Source organism: Lissotriton vulgaris, chromosome 1_1, assembly GCF_964263255.1.
Source record: "Lissotriton vulgaris chromosome 1_1, aLisVul1.2, whole genome shotgun sequence".
Taxonomy (NCBI): Eukaryota; Metazoa; Chordata; class Amphibia; order Caudata; family Salamandridae; genus Lissotriton; species Lissotriton vulgaris.
The window spans coordinates 1115647269-1115667992 of NC_141685.1; the positions used below are offsets into that span (position 1 = coordinate 1115647269).

Below are 20724 nucleotides of genomic sequence, written 5' to 3' on the forward strand. Positions count from 1 at the left end.
GTGGGCAGTGCGAGTACGCCTGGGTGAGTAGGTGCCTCAGTGAATGAGTGTGTGATTCAGTAAAGAGACTGGGTGAAAGAGTATGTGCATGCTTCAGTGAGTGAAAAAGGGAGTGTTTGAGTGAAAAAACAAGAAATGATAGAACGAGTGATTCCATGCATGAGTGAAATGTAAGAGACTAGGTGAGGGAGTGCCTTTGAGTGAGTTAGTGACTAAGCGGGAAAGCGGCTGAGAGCCTGAGTGAGTCAGTGAGCAGGAGAGGTATTCAGTATATGACTAAGTGTATAAGGGAGCGAGAAAATGTTCATGAGTGGGCGAGTGAGATGGCATATGTGATTGCGATTCCGTCATTGAGTTAGTGAGCAAGTGTATGAAGGTAGGCATGAGTGCCTGAGTGAATGAATGCCTAAGTGAACAAGAGAGCGACTGAATGAGTGAGAGTATGTATGAGTTTTAGCTTAACTGAATGGGTGGATAAGTGCACTTATGAGCACCTTAATTAGTGATTCTGTGAACGAGTAGCTACATCAATCGAGGACTAAGCGAGTGCAATACTGTAAGGTGCGGGTTTGGTCCTGGAGTAAGGTGCCAGGTGAGGGAATGATGCAACGTGCGGATAATATGTCGGGAGGTTTACACGCTGACATTTCCCCTCTCCTTCCCTCTTAACAGCCGCTCCAAGCTCCGGCTATCCTTCCTGTTTTTCAGATCGGCCTCTGCTTCCTAGCGTCTGCATTTTGATTTTATCTCCTTTTTATTGCTCGTAAATATCCCATCTGCTGTTCTAGCAAGCGGCTCCATGTTATATGTGACACTCTCATCTAGTCCCGGCTTTCAGCCAACAGCTCGTTGCATTATGGGACATGTTGTCTCACTGTTGCCTGTATAGGTTTAATACCCCAGCATGGAAAGACCTATTGACAACAAATAGGACTGGCTAAATGTGCAACATATCACTTGGGGCTAGTAGCCAACCATGCAGCCCTCCCAGAGGATGTACGTGTTGCTCACCCCTGGGTGTGTCATTTTGATATATGGGGGCAGATATACAAGCCTCTTGCGCCACTTTTGCGCCACTTTCCCCATGTTAAAAGTGACGCAAAAGTGGCGCAATGGGCTTGTAAATCTGCCCCATGGAGTATTCAGTGGCTACTGAGATGCATTGTCTGGATCTGTGTGGGTCCAAGGGGGAGCCGTACAGCCTATTTTGAAATGCAAGACTACAAGTCCTGGCAGCAAAATGCCGCCACCAAAAGCAAGAACTGACTGAAGGTGAAACCATTGACCTGTGTCACTGGCAGCTGCGGTGAGATGGTTCACTTGCTCACCAGCCCTGCTGAAATCTGAAAGCATTTCTGTCACACAGCTCCATTTCATGTTTGACACCTTCAGCTTGACCTGACATTTCAGTCAACCGAATGTTTAGAAAACTGGGGCCAGGTTTTATGTTAATTATAAAACTACAAGCCCCAGAGTGCAATGAGCTATTGGGTAAAACAGCCTGGACTGGCAGGTGCAAAGCTTCCATGGACAGAAAGGACATGCCGTCTTCTCGTTTCCTCTCTCAATCTTTACATGCTATTCAAATAAACGTTAATAACAAACGTTAATTGCACAAGTTATACAAAATATTTTAACCATTATTATCCGCAATATTAACCAGGGAACACTATGTTTTGACATTATCGGTTTTCTGGGGAACCGGTGGATTGAACAATTTTTTAATTTGCCTCAAACCTCCTATAGAACATGGCCTCTCTGTAGAGAGGAACATTTCAAAGTATTACTTTCTGTGAATTGTAGTTCACAGACGCCTGATAACAATAATTTGTAAAAATGAAAGCCCGAGAGTGGATACATGGACCCTCTTTTACTAATGTTTTGCGAGGGCGCTCGCACGCCAAAAGGCAGCAGGTAAGTTAGTGTCAATCTACTTATCTTTTAAAGGCCTACGTGATTTATTGTGTTGTGTTATGCACCCACCACTGCATACTGTAGTAAATAAATGCCATGGTGTTTGGCCTCCATGCCGAGATCTGGATCCATAGTGATATGGTAGCATAGTATAATTTAGCGTCCCTGTGCAAATGAGGGTTCTTTAACCCCATGCATGCTCATGACGGAGCCGCTCCGCTCCGTCATGAGCTGCGGTTGCGCTGTGCTCATGACGGAGCAGTTCCGTCATGGCCCTGCCGCCGCGCCTGCGCGGCGCGTTCTATTGAGCGGGTGGGGCCATGACGGAGCTGCTCCGTCACGAGCATGCGAGCGCCGCTCGCCCCCCCCCCCCTAGCGCTGCGGCGGAATTGCCGCAGAAGTGAAGGGGTTAAGGCGCTCTAAAGCTGGCTTCAGAGACTGGCCTCTTAGGAAAGAGTGATGCGGTGTGGTTCTCCAGAGAAGGTAAAGTGTGACTCTGAAGAGGCAGGAAGTGGGCGAGTGATCTGCTCCATAGCTCCCCCTGGTAGTATGGACGTTGACCATGAGGAGTAACAGGCAGGGGTTTTCGTCGCAGTTTTTATTGATGGGGCAGATGAAAGCTGGGGGAGGGCAAGAAGCAATAGCGGTTGGCATGGACCCCGAGGAACAGAGAAGGGTAGGCGAGAGTCCAACTTAGGTACTGCGTTGTCTGTGGTTGGCTTGTGGGCTGTGGCCCAGATCCTCTCTCAGGTGATCTCTGAGGGTTGCAACCCTAGGAAAAGTAAGGACTAGGAAGCAGGTTTCACCTGCAGCAATGAGGCTAAAGGTGGGTAGTGGGTGAGTGGGTCATGCTGAAAAAGCCTCGGTGAATAACATTTTCTTCTTAAACCAGTCTCCTGCCGGTATCTCATGACTTTTTTTAGTCTTGTTATGTCCTCATCTGAAAAAGTATAATACCAGCAAGCCACATTAAAAAAACAGCGCGTTTTTTTGTAAGTGGAGGCATTTTCATGAAATTGTGTGAAATGTCCCGAAAACCCCCAGAATTTTACACATCTCTATATCTTTTCGGCTCCATGTAGTATGCTGTTATGGAGAGGCTCACTCAGTTTCTCATACTGATCAGTGCACACAAATACTGCTGCTGTGTACTCCTTATAGATATATACCTTGATTTCCCTACCATTTAACACCCTGGTGTGTTCCCTAGTGGCAACAACAACCAAATTGTTTATGTGGCTTCTGCTTTTTGTTGACAGGTATGACCAGTTTCATTTGCTTTCAGGGCCCCAGGACTTATCAGAGCGAGGATCAGAACTTCCTGACCCTCTAGGTAAATAGTAAGGCTTGACTTGTAGTAATAACAGTCCTTCAGTAGTTCTTGAATGTGATGAAATGCATCTTTCACTTCCTGATTCCTAATTTGGGCCACCCTCCTCCTGAGAATCAGTACATGTTCGACCATTTTACAAGTGTGGGGCCTTCGGTTCTATTCTCAATCCTCTTTTACTATAGTGCCAAAACAGGGTGACCAAACCGACATTCAAATGAGTTGCACCCCACTGCTTTCTCTTGGTAGACTAACAACATACATGACAGGATGATGCCCCACCTTCACCTCAATGGTTTATCCAAGGCACCCATCAGGCTTTTCGGCATTTTGTTGAAACGTTCTGCCTGCCAACTGGTTTGGAAGTGGTATGAAGTAGAGTAATGATAATTTACCACACATTCAGCCTACATAGCGTTCATGTAGGTCAATGTCCCTCAAAGATCCCCATCATGAAGCGTGAGAGATGCGAGAGAAAATAATGAGTGCCACTGCAAAAACAGCAAATTACATAGCCTCACACTGCCTCACTGTGCAATCCATGCCAAGAATGGACTTTCTGCCTTGAAGTAGCAGGATGGCCCAACAGAATAAATTTGATGAAAGGGTAAAAGGGGAGCCCCTGTCTAACCCCTGACTTACCTCTTAGATGGCAAGTTGGGGAGGAGTGGAAATCTCTCTCTGCTCCCATGGCAGGACATTAAAAGGGGTCATACAGGCATTCCCTCTGTTTTATTTTACACCATGGTGCTCTTACAAAATGACCTCATGTGCCAACTGCAAAAGAAGGTTCCCATGGGTGGGGGGACCAGCATAACTTGTCTGGTACCAGCAGGGCCGGACTGAGAGCCAAAAGCAGCCCTGGAAAAAATTGTCAGTCAAGCCCTTCATTCCATAGACATAGAGCGAAGGAAAGTGTGAGACCACGGCCACTGCATGGAGGTTTGAGGGGTTTGTCACTCTTTTTTTTTTAAATTGGGAGAAAAGTGCGTTTTTCAACACATTATTCCTTATATACAACCATTTTTCGCATCCTTTCCCCCTCACTACTCCTTTCTTCTGCCTGCTATTCTTTCTCTCGGTCCCGCAAATTCTAATCTCTAGCTATAACGTCTACATGATTACCCCCTGGCCCCTCATTAATTATGCTCCCCCATCTTACTTAAACTGTTCGTCTATCTCCCTTGTTATTTCTTCAATCTTCCATCTCCCCCTTTTCTCTACCCATCTTCTTTTCCTAACTTCCCTCACTGTCTTTCCTATTTTCCTCTCCTGAGTAATCCTCTCTTCGCCTTTGCTTTTTTTTTATCTCTGTTCCTTCTTTATCACCTTTTTTCTACCTACCTTCCCTCTCTAACTTCACCCTTCCGCTCTTCCTTAGTACCCCTTTCTCACCCTACCTCCTCTCTGGTTTTCTTCTACCCGTTTATGTTCTCTCCTCTGTTTTCATCTCCCTCAATCGTCGCACAAGTGACTGGGGATGATTTGCGTGTGTGAGAGGAATGGCGTCTTCTCTTGCCTTTGAATACAGAACTTAGGGACTAACAAACACACACTGGTGCTAAGTTTACTTAAATGTGCACTTGGCTCATTTAGAGAGCAGTTTTCACAAACAATGGAGTGAACGCAAGGTTTCACATTTAAAATGGATATTTTATTGAAATAAAAAATGATGCAGGACAGTCCTCTTACCTACACGTTACAAAAACAATATTTTCCTCTGCGAAGGCATGAGGACTGACATCAGACTAAAGCTAGGTGGCAATGCCAGACACCAAGCCTCGCCCTCAGTGCTTCTCAATCACTGGGCACTGCACTGACTGTCTGCACGAGATACCCAGTGCAGTCAGTCTCAGTCAGCGCTGTTCGGCTTCTCTGAGGCTTATATTTTATTTGCACTGGTTCTTGGAATTACTGGGTCCAGTCCAAGCCTTAATAAGAGAGGCCCAGTAGGTGAAAATCAGTCCCCTGATCTCCAGGCCGCCGGGGAAATGCCTGATGCCTGGTTCGGCCAGTTCAGCCCAGTGGACCAGGTTTAGAATAAAATGACTCACTGTAAAGCAGTCCCTCTTCCCAAGCCACCTTGAAGAGTAACTCTTTTGCACATCCCTTCCGCCATTCTTCACTGTAGACTTAGAATATCATACCCTGCCTGAGCACAACAAAACTCCACAGTCAGCAACTGTAGTTCTCTCAGTCTCACTGACATCATCTGGTCTCCTGCAGGGTGATCACACTCCTCTCTGGTAGGTGCAGTTAGCTCTGGGGTCTGCCCCAGTGCAGATACTGAGCCCACCTGGACCATGTTTGAGTCACTGCTCTTTGTGGGAGTTCCACCTGAGATACTCCAAGTCGGCTTTCTAGGAACGAGCAGAATCATATCCACAACCTCCAACTCAAGAATATCCCACAGCAGGGGAATATCCCACTGAGGTCCAACCACACCCTCCCATCATGACCTTCTCAATCAGATCTATGACCTAAGGATCCATTGGAAGGATGCCTCTGGTACCTTGTTGGCTCTATTATCTCAATGAGATGAGATTTTACCATCCAAACAAATAGTGTGGAAGTACTGACAGGCGCAAACACAAAAAAAACAGGTGCTCTTTCTCCCAGGCAACAAGAAGCACCAAAACTGCCTCCATTAGGACACTGGTGAGCCCCTCTTCTGTGGGAAGAAGCAGGTTTCAAATCTGTTGCTTTCGGGTTGAGGCCTGCCTTTATTTCCAGAAAGACCAAGTGGAGGTACTGAAGCGCGTTTGATGACACATGCAGCAGAATTGCACACATTGTCTCCCAGGCATGTAACTGGGATACCGTGACCGCCTCCACAGAGACGTTAGTGAATCCCACCATGCAAGCCTCGCTTAATGTGTCTTTTTTTTACACCAGGCACAGCAACGAGCTAAGAGTTTGGATGGACATTTTTGCTTGACTGTGCTTTTCTGGTCCTGATAAAAAAAAACATTGTCTTTGGATATATGTCCCTGCTGGGAGCCCTGAGAATTAACAAGGCCATAGTGCAAAGGCTTCTGATCATGTTGCAGGCAATTTTCTCACCACCTGGCATAGTCTGCTTCTGACTGTTTCGTAGCCAGTTTGCTCCCGAATTATCCACACCGTAACCATGGCATGGAATCTGCTGAATCCAATCTAGACTAGAAGAATGTTCTCTGTTTCACAGAGCAATCATCCAAGTCGTGTCCCTTCTACAAAAGGTTGTACAGCGAATCACAGGTGATTTCCTTTCTCCCAGACACCTATGCATCAAAGTCCTGTCAAACCCAATGACTGAAAATCTCCATAGGGACTCCTTCTCTTTTGCTCGCATTAAAAAAGTTCCTACTCTATAGGGTTTGGGTAATCCCAAACCCACTGATAAACTTATCCACCATGAAGTTCAATTTCACTTGGTCACCCTTTTTAACTGTAGATCGGCCTAGGTCCACATGAGAAAAAGTTGACTCAGTAAAGTCACTGCCTTTTGTTCACCAAACACCATACCTGCTCCTAGGGCGTTACAAAACTTGAGCCCCCCCTCCAAAAAGAACATGGAGGGGGCCCCCACGCTCCAGACCCATTCACGAGCTCTCGGGCCCGCCCGTACACACTGCCAAAGGGGGCCTCCTGGAGCTCGGGCCGCCCCTGCACCACGGAGGCTGCAGGGGCTATTGTAACGCCGTTTGCTTCTCTAGCAGAGTTGTTCTCCTCCAGGTCCTTTGTGACACTGTGGTGAAGGGGCTGCCATTCCCTGATGCAGGACTTGCACTGTGAGCCTTACCTAGCTATGTCTCCTGTAGTTTCTGGGCAGTAACTAGCTTCTCTTACTCCAACAGCCTTTTGGGTACCTTTACATACTGTATCTCCTTCTTAAAAGTTGTTTTCCTCTCCCTCTGCTTATGCTGCACCTCAGAGTGTCTCTGAACTATCTGTGTCTCAAACCCCAAGCACTCGGACGTGGTATGGTTTGGGTGAATGGTGGAAAAAATGGAGAAAGCTGGGAATGTGCAAGGATGACTGTATCGGAAGGGGAGTGGGGGAAAGTCCAGTTAAACAGTTCTTTACTTGTTGGTCCTGTTACTAGTTCCAGCTTCATTCACTGCCCTATCTTTCTTTAACAAATGTGCCTAAGGACTTTTCTTGGCTTCACATAGCATCTTAAGGTCAATTACTGATGAAGGTCCCACTATTACTGATACTGACCCCCAGCGTGCCTGGTGTCAGGCATCACTTAAAGGGTCTCCCACAGTACAAAGACTAGGCTTTATTGGGTGTCAATATGTACCTTCAAAAGTCAAAAGGGAAATTCACCTTACTAGTTGAGGCTTTTTGTCAAGATTCTGGTGAAGTCTGTTGTTACGGGGGACTACCTTTGGCGGACTGGCTACTGCCATCTTCCACTGATGTCCAAGTTCATGTCGTAATATTGTACCCTAACTGCATATTCTAGTGTCTCCCTTTTTTACAATTGGCTTTCCAAGGGTAGTCATGGTGAGCAGTCACGGCTTACTTCAGTCTCTTCAAAGGCATGGATTAGAATCCCATCACTGCCACAAATGCAAGGCCTCTTCGCCAGGTCCTGCAGCAGTCAGACATTACAGGGTAGTATTCGGTGTGTGTACTCTCATTTGCCAGTGTTATCCCAGTATAGTGGCTAACAGGGATGCATTAGTATCCAAGGCAATGGGACATCAGTAAAAAAATGTCTGTCCAATAACCACTCACTGCCTTGGTAACCCAAGAAAAAGCTGCATAATTACCCAAAAGTATGGAGGGCGGTGTGGAACCAGTTATCTAAAGTTTTGATTAGACAGCAACTTCCAGTACCTGAACCCTGTACCTCTGAGGATTTCAGATAGGAACCAAATTCTCCCAAAGAGAAGCTCGCACAGCGGTAGTTGGGTTTGCACACAGCTGCTACAAGCATTCCAAATTCTATATATTTTCCATTATGTTTTTAACTTATCTACCTTAATAAATTCCTTAAGCCAGTGTATACGCAGAACACTGGATTGTGCAGTCCCTTGTACAAGGCAAAGAAAGAGGAGCCCAGAACATTGGACTACACCAATCCTTTAAAATTGAAACCCATGGCTGCATAATATAGCCTTATAGCACGCTGCCAAGGGCTATACCGGAGCCGCTCGGACCTATAACAATGGCAAGGGCGTTTAACATCCTGTATAGCCCGAGACAAAAGGGCTATAAGCTCCCGGTTTATACCAGCCATTATAAGCCTGGAGCTGCTCCATTGTCTTCAATGGAGCTCACAACTTTCTTCGGTTCTAATAAAGCAAATTTAACCCAGCTGGTGCCCATCTCCCAGTACTACTAGGTGTATCAAACAGAGTAGTGCCTGCCTGGAGTTTTCATACTATATAAAGTTATAAAAAGCTGCCACCAAGCACTACAAAAACCTAGTTGGTGTATACGAGGCAATAGCCTTAAAAAAGACCAATAACTTGAAAAGAACAGTTATTTTTAGAATAATGCTTCTCCCATTTGGAAAGAATGTTGCACAATGTTTGTCAACAGCCCCCACATTATACGACAGTGGTTTATAATTACGTATAGCTATTTGATTAACGTACCGTTCCATCTAAACCCCAAGACATTCACCCTGCTGAGCAACAAAGGCCGAGACCCATTATACACTGCCTGACAGAATCACTAGTGATTTAAACTTGTTTGGTAGAACCTCTGAAACCCCCTCACAGAATATCTCCTTTTTAAAAAAAATATTGAAATCATAGCCACCTCCAAGTTAGTTTATAAATTACAATATTCTTAGAAAACATAGTGATTTGAATGCTATGATTAAAAACAATATCTGTAATATCGTTAGGACACCAGCCTACGGTGCACAATTATAGGAGATGTAAAAGGGAGACTGTCACAAATACCACATTTAATATAGCCTTCTAGCCCAACGTAGCGGGCTATACCAGCAATTAAAGGCCGCCTCCAGCATTAATTCGGCTTGGGCCTTTAACAAGGGAGCGGGACTTTAATGCCAGTATAGTCCACCTACGGAGGACTATAAAGCTATTAGAACATTCCACCACTAGAGGACAGAATGTTCTAACAAGTAAAACAAATACCACACATTGCCCAAGGGGATTGAAATCCCCTCGGGCTCCATGAGGCCTTTGTTCACAGAAACAGCTGTGCAGGACAACATTGGAATTTTGGTGCTCCGGGCTTTTACTGGTCATTAGAAGCCCGGATCACTCCATTGTTTTCAATGGAGCTCTCAACATTCTAAATGCTCCAATAAAGAATAGCATGCACTGCTGGTCGGTCACACAGACCATCACATTATCGCCACCTGTAAAGTCGTATAAAAGGGCTAATCCAAATCAAGGTATTTTACCAAATTGCTTACCAACGAATGAAAAAACACAGAACCTATTGCAAAACACAATCAAAGGGTTTTTCTGCATCTAACAAATCAATGTCAATGGGTCATTTCAAACTTTAGCTTCATCTATCAGAGCAGTAGAATTATTGACATGCAAAGTGTTATCGAGCCACAGCTTCCCATTTTACTAAAAGATAGATCTGAAAACTCCCAGGCTATGCTGCGATGCCTGGGCAACTTCCTGTTTCTGGAGAAGATATATGACTAGGTGTGTCCTAACTTGCCATTCAGACTGATTCTGTTGTTTTTTTCTTTGAGCTGATTTAGCCAGGTTACGTTTGAGGGTTATGGAGGCAGGCAGGGAAGTATTCCGATGTACATTCCTTCTGCATTCATCCATGATAGATACTTTGTGAGGTTTGTATATAGATTTTAAACCAGTCAAAGAAGTCCTTTGATGAGGAATCCCTGATTAGTCTTCTCTGTCCATAAGCTTGAGGGCATACAGGGCCTGAGGGTTGGGTGACGTGTTTAAGTTGACAATGACAGTGCTTAATTTGTAAAGTAATAAGTGTTGGGGCCAAAAGTTTTGCTCAAAAGCAGGGCCTTGCACTATTGAGGATTGAGGTGCCAAATACCAAGGCTACATACTTTTGATTTTATCTCATGCTTCTGTAATCCACCACTAGACACTGCGTGCACACTTATCTCACTTGTTTCCCCTTTTTATGTTTTCCTCTCTTACTCTGGATCAAAGTCTTTTGAGCAAAAATAAGTGCTGGCCCCCAATGATAAGTGCTGGTGGACCCCACCTGTAACCCCCAGCTCAAGTTAAGGACTGGAATGGCCAACATTTCTTAGAGCTAAAAGCAACAGCGAATAATGTGGCTTAATTGATATCTAGTGGTTAAGCCAGAATATCCTTAGAAACAAATGCCTTATTGCTGGCTATGAACTGCATCTTCTGAAACAACAATTTTCCGACTTTAAGGCCGCTTTGTGTTACTGCCACATCTTGCCTTCAAGTATGTTTCAAACTTGGGTGTATCGCATAGCCATGCTCTGTCGCCTATCTTGAGATATCACAAGGGTCCCCAAGTCTAAAATCATATTACCCAGGTTTTGAAATCTCAAGTGATGTCTAGATTTGTAATTTCTAATTTTTTATCTGTGAGCTAATCTTAAAACATGTTCTTTGTTTTCACTTTAAAGCCAGTAAAAAGGGGTGCAAGGTGTGTATGTCTGTGTTGGGGGAGCGAGGCAGGGTGATCTTAAAACGAAGTACCACTGACCACCTCTTCTCTTTCTTCAGAACGGCCATATTCTGGAAAGTTGGAAGTCATGTGGCCACCAAGAAGCGCTGGAAGTGAGATTGAACAGGTATGTATGGCGCTAAGTCACCTGTGGAATGGTTGAGTGGAGAGACAGAGGAGGACATTCCATCAATGGCCCCTTCCATGCTGCATTTCTTCTTTCTCTTGTAGACCTTTGATCTCCTCATCAGACAAGAGACGTTTCTGGCAGGGATCTCCAACGTAGGTTCAGGGCAAGGTCCATGACAACTTTGAAGATATCTAGAGACATTTTAAGGGATGGGCAAAGAAGGCTCTGGCCTAGGGTCCCACCTTTCAAGGGGGGGCCTTGATGTTTGGTCAGGACAGACCCTTCCATTAATTTATCTGACTAGTCGAGCTATAATAATTACCTCTACTACCTCTTTTGGTCATAGAATGTTGGCAAGTATACCACAGCCTCGTACAGGGCTGCCCCATAGTCCCCTTCCATGCCAATCTGTGTGCTGCATGTGGATCAAGGCAGTCCAAGGGCCACTCGAGAAAAGGAGGGATGTTTAAGTGTACTGGTGCTGATTTTAAATAAGATATTGGCTCTCATTTGTTTTCTTTCTTGTACTATTGCCTAATTTTAAGATGTGATAATTAGGTGTGATTTGGCTGTAAATGGATCATAAATTCAAATTTGTTGGGAACAGGGGCCCTCAAAATAGGTTTGACCCAGGGTCCCCATAATTCTTATGATGTCCTAGAAGAAATCCACAAAGGCTACATTTGCATACAACTGATACAAATGAAGCTCATATACAATAGTTAGTGTCGATCTTGAATGAATGCGGCTTTCCTGCTCCTTGGCTGGCTGCCATGTATATAGAAATCTATAATGAAGGCAAAAACAGTTCCTGCCACCTGAAGATATCATTCAACCTTTAGGATTTCTCTAGCTCCTGTCCCTCTGGCTGGAGATGTTTTTAAGATTTACCCCACAGATCCTTGTTATTTGCCCTGGGTGAAATCCCTTGATTCTGCCCCCAGGGATCTAGGGATATTGCTCTTCCATCTTTGCCTAGTCCTGTGCCTCTCTCCTGCTTTTTAAGTCCAGGTCATGTTTAAATGTCATTCTATAGGTATCTGGCATTGTTAATCACCCTTTAAGCCCGTGTCAGCACTGATCTCCCTCACTAATATCCCTGTAGATGCCCCTCACTTTTGCCTGTAGAAATCTAAGCATGTGCTTTACTCTTGCCAGTAGGAACCTCGCATGTTTCTCACACTGCCCATGAGAACATCCCTCTCTGCGGCTCTTGGAGATATCCTGATGCCACTGTCTGACCACTGTAGGCGAAGTCTCCAAATTGATAGGGATGGTCACCGTAGCAAACATGGAGCAATCACTTAAAATGTGTTCTGGAGTCCTGTGTTTGTCTAATAGGGCTGTTATATTCAACAGAGATTATGGATAGCAGTTCTACGAAGGTTACCTGGTGACAGACCCCAACTCTCTTTGTCTTGAATCCATTACCTTGAAGTTAAGACCACACTGAGGGCAAAAGTGCAGGGTCGTTGGGAGACCAAAATTTGGGAACGTAGTACCAGGACATGGATAAAAATGTAAAGAAAGACTAACTACTAACTTATGTACAGGACCTTGCGTGCACTGTCTGTCAGGCCATGAACAGTAGCAGCAGCTGCACGTTCTAGGGACCACAGGTCACGTCATGTCCCATCTGCTGCTATTACATGATATTTGGGCTTACTTCTGAAAATTATTTCTATTGTTTTTTCCTCCGGGCTGCTCTCACTTGAACTCTACTGTTTTGGGATATTTTACCTGATTCATCTTCAATGTTCGGTATGTGGCTTTTCTCTGTGGGGTTCTCTCTACTCATATCTTCTGTTTTTGCATAGTTTGGGGGGTTTCTGAATTTTCTAGATTTGCTGCTTCTCCTCGTGTGCACATTTCGCCATTGCCTTATCTCTTTTGAAATATTGCCTGATTTCATTTTTTCTTGCTTTGTGATATCTGGCCTTATTTTACAAAATTCTGTTTGTTGCTACTCTCCTGGGGCCCCTCTCTTTTCACACTTCCGGTTCTTGAATAGCTGGTATGGTTTTCTTGCAGTCGTCTGTTAGTTGCATCTCTTCCTTGACCCTTCACATTTAGCAGCTCCTGGTCTTGGGTATGTGTTCTAGTTTTTTTGTAGTATTCTATTTTTGCTTGCTCTCCTTACTTCACACCTTCTGTTATCGGATATTTGGCCTAATTGCTTCTCAATGTTTTTTACGTGTTGTTCCTCTTTGTGAGCCTCTCCTACTGTTGCATCTCCCTTTCTTTTATATTTGATCTGCTTTAATCTCAATATTCTGTTTGTTACTTATCTTCCTTGGCCCCTCTCCTTTCAAATCTACTGTTCTTGAGTATTTGGCCAAGGTTCTCCTCGATGTTCTATATGCTGTTTCTCTCAAGGTCCCCTCTCATAATCCTATCTTATGTTTTTGGTCAAGTTTCCTCTCAATCTTCTATATTTGTTGTGTCTCTCTCTTCGCCCCTCACTTTTCACATCTCTACGGTTCTTGGCTATTTGGTCTGGCTTCTTCTCATTGGTCTGTTTGTTGCACCTCTTTCTGCACCCCCATCATTTCACACTCCAGCTCTTAGATAATTCATCTAGTTTTTTTCTCAATGGTCTGTTTGTTGGTTCTCCCCATAGGCCCTGTCAAACTGTCACATTAGATTCTTGGATATTTAATCTAATTTCCTCTAGGTCCTCCTTGTTTATTGCCCCCCTCCCGAGCCCCTCTCACTTCACATCTCCTTTTCTTAGATGTTTGATCTGATTTCCTGTCAGTATTCTATGTGTGTTGCTTCTCTCTCTTTGCTCTTCTTGTTGCACATCTCTCCTGGTCTTGGATTTTTTGTCTGCTTTCTTCATGCTATTCTGTTTTTGCTTTTCTCGATGAACCCTCTCACTGTCACCTCTCACGTTCTTGGATGTTAGGTCTGGTTTATTATCAGTGTTCTATATTTATTGCATCTCTCTCTCTGCCCCTCTATTTTGCACATTTCCTGTTCTTGGATATTTGGGCTGGTTTCTTCTAAGTGTTCTATTTGTTGTTTCTCTCCATGAACCCCTCTAGTATCACATGTCATGTTTTTGGCTCTTAGGTCTAGATTTTTTGTATGACTGTTTTTTGCCTGATACATATTTTCCTTGGGTCTTCTCTTTTTTGACATCTCTTGTTCTTGGATATTAGGTCAAGTTTTTTACTATGAGTATTCTTTCTGTGATGCATCTCTTCCTTCTTTCACATCTCCTGTTCTTCAGTATTTGGTTTAGTTTCTTATCAGTACTCTATTTCTCTTCTCTGTCAAAGCTCCTATCACTTCACCTCTCTCCTGTTCTTGCATATTCCGTCTGGTTTATTATCACTGTTGTTGATTGCATCTCTCTTCTGGCCCCCCTCGTTTCACATCACCTGCTGTTTGTTCATTGGCCACCTTTCTTATTCAAAATATTCTCTTGTGCGCATTTTCCATGGCTCTTGCTCTGGATAATTTGCCATAGTTCTGATCGGTGTTCTATGTGTGTTGCATTGCTTTCTTGATGCCTCCCGGGTTTTGATATTTGATGTATTTTCTTCTTGGTCTGTTACTTTTCACTCATGGGCACTTTCATTTCACATTTTCTGTTCTTGTATGCGTGGTTCAGGTTGTTAGTATGTTGCTTTTGCTTCTCTCCAAAGGTCACTCTCATTTCACAACTCCTGTTCTTAGATATTTGATCAGTTTGTTTTCTCAATGTTCTGTTTATTGCTTTTCGTTGAGTCCATCTCACTATCACATCTCATGTTCTTAGATGTTTGGTCAAGTTTCATCTCAATGGCTTGTTTGTTGCTTCTGTCTCTTGACTCATCTCATTTCAGTTCTCTTGTTCTTGGGTAGTTGATCTGGTTTCTTGACAGTGTTCGGGTTGTTGTTCATTTCACTAGCCCCCTCTCACTGTCGCTTCTTCCCTCTTGCAGGAGGGCAGGACTTCTAGCATGGTGCGCCAGAAGAGTGCCTTGGTGCAGCGTTGGGAAGCAGGAATGGTTTCCAGTCAGCAGTCACAAGATGAAGAGGAGTAGGGGGTTCCAGTCCCTCCCCCAGGACAAACACTCCCTGCTCTCTTGGGACCTCTAATCAGGAGGAGGAGGGAGACCCCTTTCAGCAGCCCACCACTCGATCTAGTCAGGCTGCATGATGCACTTCACCCCTGCCCCTTGGAGTCTTGGCTTGCTGCCCCTGGGTTAGACCCAGATGGTTGAGGACCACAGAAGATCAGCCAGTGTTCATTTGCTCTATGACTACAAAGCCTTTGCCTCTCTGGAGCCCAGTGAACACCATACCATCACCTGTACAACCCACGTGAGAACGCTCTCTGCTGTTACAGACTTATTGAGAGGTGCATTGACATCGCATGAGAACTGCTGGCCTGGGGTTTGTCCCTCTGGTATGGCCTACTCGCAAGAATCCTCAACTAACCTCAGTATGAGGGTGGAGAGCTGCCATGCCGTCAAGGCACACAGACAAGATGCCTCATCTTTCTTAAACATCAGAAGAGAGCTGGAGGCTAACCATGCCCTCCTACCATGGCATGCAGGGTTCCTCGAGAGAGCTCAACATTGAATAGATATCCGTTTTTAATTTTACCCAGCTGCCACAGCCCAATCACGAAGCACCTCGACTGGCCTCAACATCACCAGATAACTAAAGTCTGTGCAGTATAACCTTTCTTTAAAGTCAAGGCTATCCTTCTTAAATCTGCTAATGCTATTCACAATGCATTTTTTCATGAAAAGCCTGTTTCCTATGCAAAGGTGCAATGCATTCTGGGAATTCTGGGATACTCAAGCTCCTTCCCTTATCCTCGTGGCTTTGTGGGCTATGCAGGGCTTTTCCCTAACCTCAGGTATAGAGAGTACATTTTCCTAATGAACGTGTTTTCATGACTTCATATTATCTAGGGTATGCTGTGATATGATGGAAAGTTTTATACACCAATTATATCCTTGGACATTTAGATTGCCTTAAGCATTCCGGGGAACAATGTCCCTGAGCACAGAGCTTTCTGGGATGAACCAGGACATGTCCCTAGCTCAGTGACCTTCTGGAATGTGGAAACATGTTCCCTTACTTAACGGCTGTTTGGGATGCACATGCCCTTTCCCTATTCCCAAAGAATTCACAGCCAGATATGCTAAGCTTTTTTGTGTTCGTAAACTGCCCAATTGCAAAATGGCATTTTTAAATTTACAAAACCCAAATTGTGATTCTGTAACCTGTTACCGAATTCCTTCCTGATACAGATTTGTATTGCTATGTGCAAATGTTTTGCGACCGAAATACAGTCACAAAACATTTGTATTTTACCACTAACTCGAAGTTAGGGGTAAGCCATTTGTAAAAAGGAAGGGGTCTTTTCATTTTTTTTGAAAATGCATCTCATTTTCCTTTAAGGAAAACAGACTGCATTTAAAAAAAAAAGGATTACTTTATTTGAAAGCAATCACAGACATAGTTGTCTGCTGATCCCAGCAGGCCACCATCTCTGTGATTTTTGCGATTCCCAATGGGCTGCACTCTGAGCCCTACCTCGTGCATATTCATTAAGTAGGTCTATTTGCGGCCCTCTGGGAATCACAGAAAATGTAAAACACACTTTAGAACATTTTTGTGTTTACGATAACCAAATAGCAAATTGCAAAACTTCGCAATTTTGTAATCACAAACACTAAGCTTTGAACATCTGGCCTATAGTCATTCAAAATCAATTTCCTTGCTCTTTTAACATTCCGGAAGATGCATTCTTTATCCACTGTTCCCATGGAATGTTGGTATACAAGATGCATTTCCCTAACTACCTGCTAAATGGGTACGTACCTAATCACAGTCTGTCTCAATGTATTCAGATTTGTGCTTAACCTATGGTATTCTAATACATGCTGGCCCTTCAGTAGCCCAAGTGCATTTTGCACCATGTAAAGCTTTTAATTTCTCCAGCACGTTCTGGGACAGTCAAAATATTACCTTTACGCTGTGCTTCCAATTGTACATGTTGCCACGTTCTATAACTGCAAAGCATCTTGAGAAAATAAATAAAAACTTCTCATGCCAGAGCATCATTAATATATATCTACTTGTCTTCTCGTGATGCAGTCTGGGATATACCTCAATTCCTATCTAATCATATTTAATGCTGCAAACATGATTAATGCACTAGGGATGGGGAACCTTCCTTCCCCGCCCCAAGCCTGTCTTTGACGATCAACTAACACTTTGCCTATGTGTCCTCTCCACCAATGTGCCTCATCACACCCCGTATGTTTTCTCCTTTACCCCCTCTTGTACCATCTCTATGTGTGAACCCCCCTAATTCCCTTTCTTCCCGTATGCCATATACATTACCCCCTTTTTAGTAACTTCCCAGTTCTTTCCTTTGCTCACCTTGTCTGTGCCTTATTCTCCACTTCCGTACCCTGTTTCCCTGTGTCCTCCGAAATAGTGCAACACACTTCTCAGATTTTTCGCCAGCGTTTAATGAAATTACTTCAGTAAATTTAGCCAGAGAAAAACAAATGCACAAAGTAAAATGAAGGAGAAGTAGCTGTGATTTTTAAATAAATTGTCAAAGCCAATACAGCCTCGTTTGTCATTTTGTCTGCCGCGATCATCACCAGACCAGCATACCATAAACTGGGAAATGCCCTGATTACTTATTGATAATCACCACTCTTAGTCCAGGTGTCTTTGTACCAGTTAATACTTTAGAAGTGGTGGATACCACCTTGAGAAAGGAAAATCCAGGAAATGCTGCAAATTCAAGCCCCATCCATGCCAGCTGGGGGCTATAATAGGCTTGAGGTTCCGAGCATTGCCTGGCCATACCTGAGCTTTGACAGACACCAGATAATTGGAGGGGGCGGTGAGTTGGCTGAGCGAGGCATAATGACTGGGGGATGACATCAGAGCTAATACCAATGAAGAATTTACCCGTAAGTAATTTGGACTTTACATCCTTTCGTCCTTATTCCGTCATTACTTTTGAGGCATACCCAAGCAAGACCGGTCTTTGGCAAATAAGGAGTATTAAATGAGCAATAGACCATAAATTATTACATTATTCAACACTATGTGATTTAATATAATTAGAGGATAGCACAGAAGAAACTTATCATGGAATGAAATGTATTACCTCAATAACAACGTTTCTTCCAGTAGCCTCAATGTTTTGAAATCTGCAATTTATTAAATGTGTTCAAAGAGGCCTAAGTGGAAGGTGAACAAAGGGACTAGAGACAGAAGCCCTCTTGCTAGCCCAACGTCTAGCATAGACGTTTAAACTTGAAGGTTTTAGAGACCTCTGAACCACATCAGCTAGAGGCCTTTATTTTGCAACCCCCTCCTCTCAGTTTCCAGACCAACGGTGACAGCCTTGCTATAAGAGGCCCGACTGTCGAGTGGAGATGGTTGCAAAGGAAGATGCAAGTGAGGGAGAATTGCCAGTTACCTCTGCAGTGGAAATCAAGACATTGGCAGCCAAAACCACCTCTCTTTCCTCAGCAGTGATTTGTGTTAGAACCTTTTGGATTAGTGGCAGCTGAGGAAATGTATGTGTGAGTCCCTGTGTCCACCTGAGCATAAGAGCATCCACCCACATGCTCTTTCATCAGTGCACAACAAGAGGAAGCTGGGTGCTGAGATGGGATACAAAAAATCCAGAAACAGAGTCTCGAAACCCTGCAAACGGACAGGAAATTCAGAGGTTACAGGGAGGGACTGAGAAGATGGAAACTTCCTGAAATTGTCCACTATGATATTGTCCACTACTCTGATATGAAGGACTCTCAATGACAAAAGAGGGCATTGTGTCCAAGACATCAATTGGACTGTTATCAATCCCAGAGATTATGTTCAAGTTCCTCCCTTACTATTGATGTATGCTACTGCCATTATATTGTTGTCCTGATCAATGCATAGAAGTAAAGACTCTGATCCTGAAAAGGTCTCAGTTCTCTGAAAACCCCAGATAGTTCTCTCCATTTGAACGACCTCTGGCTCCCCAAAAACTAGCTACTCTGAGTCGACAGTCCTGGCATTGCCACAGTGCCACTCCTCATATCAGGTAACTTGCATCCTATATTACTTTTACTAGTTGCTCAGGGTGAAGAGGAAGGCTTGTGGAAAGGTAATCTGGAATTAGCCACCACTTAAGAGGCTGTTTTATATAGAAGGGCACTGGAATCAGAGCAGTGAAATTCTGAGAGACCTGAATCCAGTGAGCGTAAAGGTGGAAGAGGTGTGGACGAACATGTAGACGAGCCCATAGCACTGTGAACACATGATGCAATGTGACCCTGAATCCCCCACCATTCTCGTGCTTGCATCTGCGAAAGTTGCAGAAGAGGCGATATGAAGCTGCACATTTTCACTGCTCTGTCCTCTAAAAGAAAAGCCATATTCAGATGTGATCTGCACCAGCTCCAATAACACCCATGGCCTTATCTAGAGTATGGCCGGCTACACTATGTTTCACTAGGCCCTAATACGGACGTACTCCACTGTCCTGGAGGAGTGCAGCTCGCCATATTTAGAGATCACTGCCAGGAAGGTGGAGCTCTTGGTGCCTTCACTAGAGCTACTACTGGCAGAGTGGCTCTGTTGAAGGGACTGAAACATTACTTTGTGGATTAACATGGCCATTCAGCAAAATTTTCTGTTCTCCAATATCATTCCCAAAGTGGGAGTTAGTTGTTAAAAAAGAATAAATATCCAGTGTATATTTCCTTGCACTACTGTCATAACTGCCAGGCTTTCTCCAGTGGCCCGAAACAGGAAAAAGAAAAGCACATGCATGGTCTGAGGAACTTTGACCCACACTCCATTATCCAATGGACCATCAGTCAAAGGTTTCCCCCACCGGACCTAACATATGCTCCACCACAGGACAAATGGCAGTTCTGCCAGCTCTAAATAGATTGTAAGGACGGCCATCTTGGCAAATGAGATGTCCTTAATTTGTTTGATGCAGTAACAACCCATTCACCAAACTCTACATGTGGCCTCAGTCATGAGAATGAGAGAGTTGACATTATTTATTTTATTTTGTATTTTATAGAGCGCAGACTTGACCCGTTAGGGTATCAGAGCACTTTACAGGGTTAACAGATTGTATAGAAATAAGACTTAGGTAGGGGGTGGAACATTTGGAATAAAAACAAGTACACACATTTTACAAGAATGGAAGTCCAAGAATATAAGGGTGGAGTGCCAGGAGGGGCCCAGTGGATAGCACCTGGTCAGTCCAAGATGTAGAAGTAATAGAATAAAAACAAGGTCACTGAAGGTGAGTGCAATGCAAGAATTAGGAGAGGAATTTGCCCATTAGGAACATTTTGGCTTCCTTTTTAAAACATGCCGGAGACGGAATTCTTCTAATGGCGGGCGGGAATGAGTTCCATATTCTTGGTACGGCCCCAGAGAATGCACCATTATATGTTTTTCCCTTTCGGAATTCGGAGGCTGGAGCAAAAGCTCTCTGGAGGATCGGGAGTTTCTGGCTCCTCTGGGCACCACAATTGGAAATCGTCTAGTAGGTTGAAGTTGGTGATGTGTTGGCTCAATTGAAGTTGTACACATTTCTCCAGAACATTCACTAGGAGTGGGATATTGGATATAGGTCTAAAGTTGTCTGATGAGGCACAATTCAGCGTAGATTTTTTTAAGATGGGGATGACTTGACCGGCTTTTAGAGAGTCAGGTATCGACCCCTGAGGAAGGGAGGCAT

The 20724-nt window shown here is 44.1% G+C and overlaps 1 protein-coding gene across 2 annotated transcripts in view; it reads left to right on the plus strand.

Moving 5' to 3' along the window:
• The window catches only part of MISP3 (MISP family member 3), a 44325-nt gene extending 26750 nt beyond the window's left edge, over positions 1 to 17575 (plus strand). Inside the window, exons 3-5 of one of the 2 annotated variants that reach the window (XR_015309589.1) lie at positions 10921 to 10988; positions 14924 to 16994; positions 17056 to 17575. Coding sequence is in view for 1 of the 2 variants with exons in the window: in XM_086963668.1 (XP_086819794.1) it covers positions 10921 to 10988; positions 14924 to 15025 (170 nt within the window). In the remaining variant the exon portion in view is untranslated. Of the gene's footprint in view, positions 1 to 10920; positions 10989 to 14923 lie in introns of both variants that reach the window. The other variant, XM_086963668.1, reaches the window with a different exon arrangement.
• The last annotated feature ends 3149 nt before the right edge of the window (positions 17576 to 20724 follow it).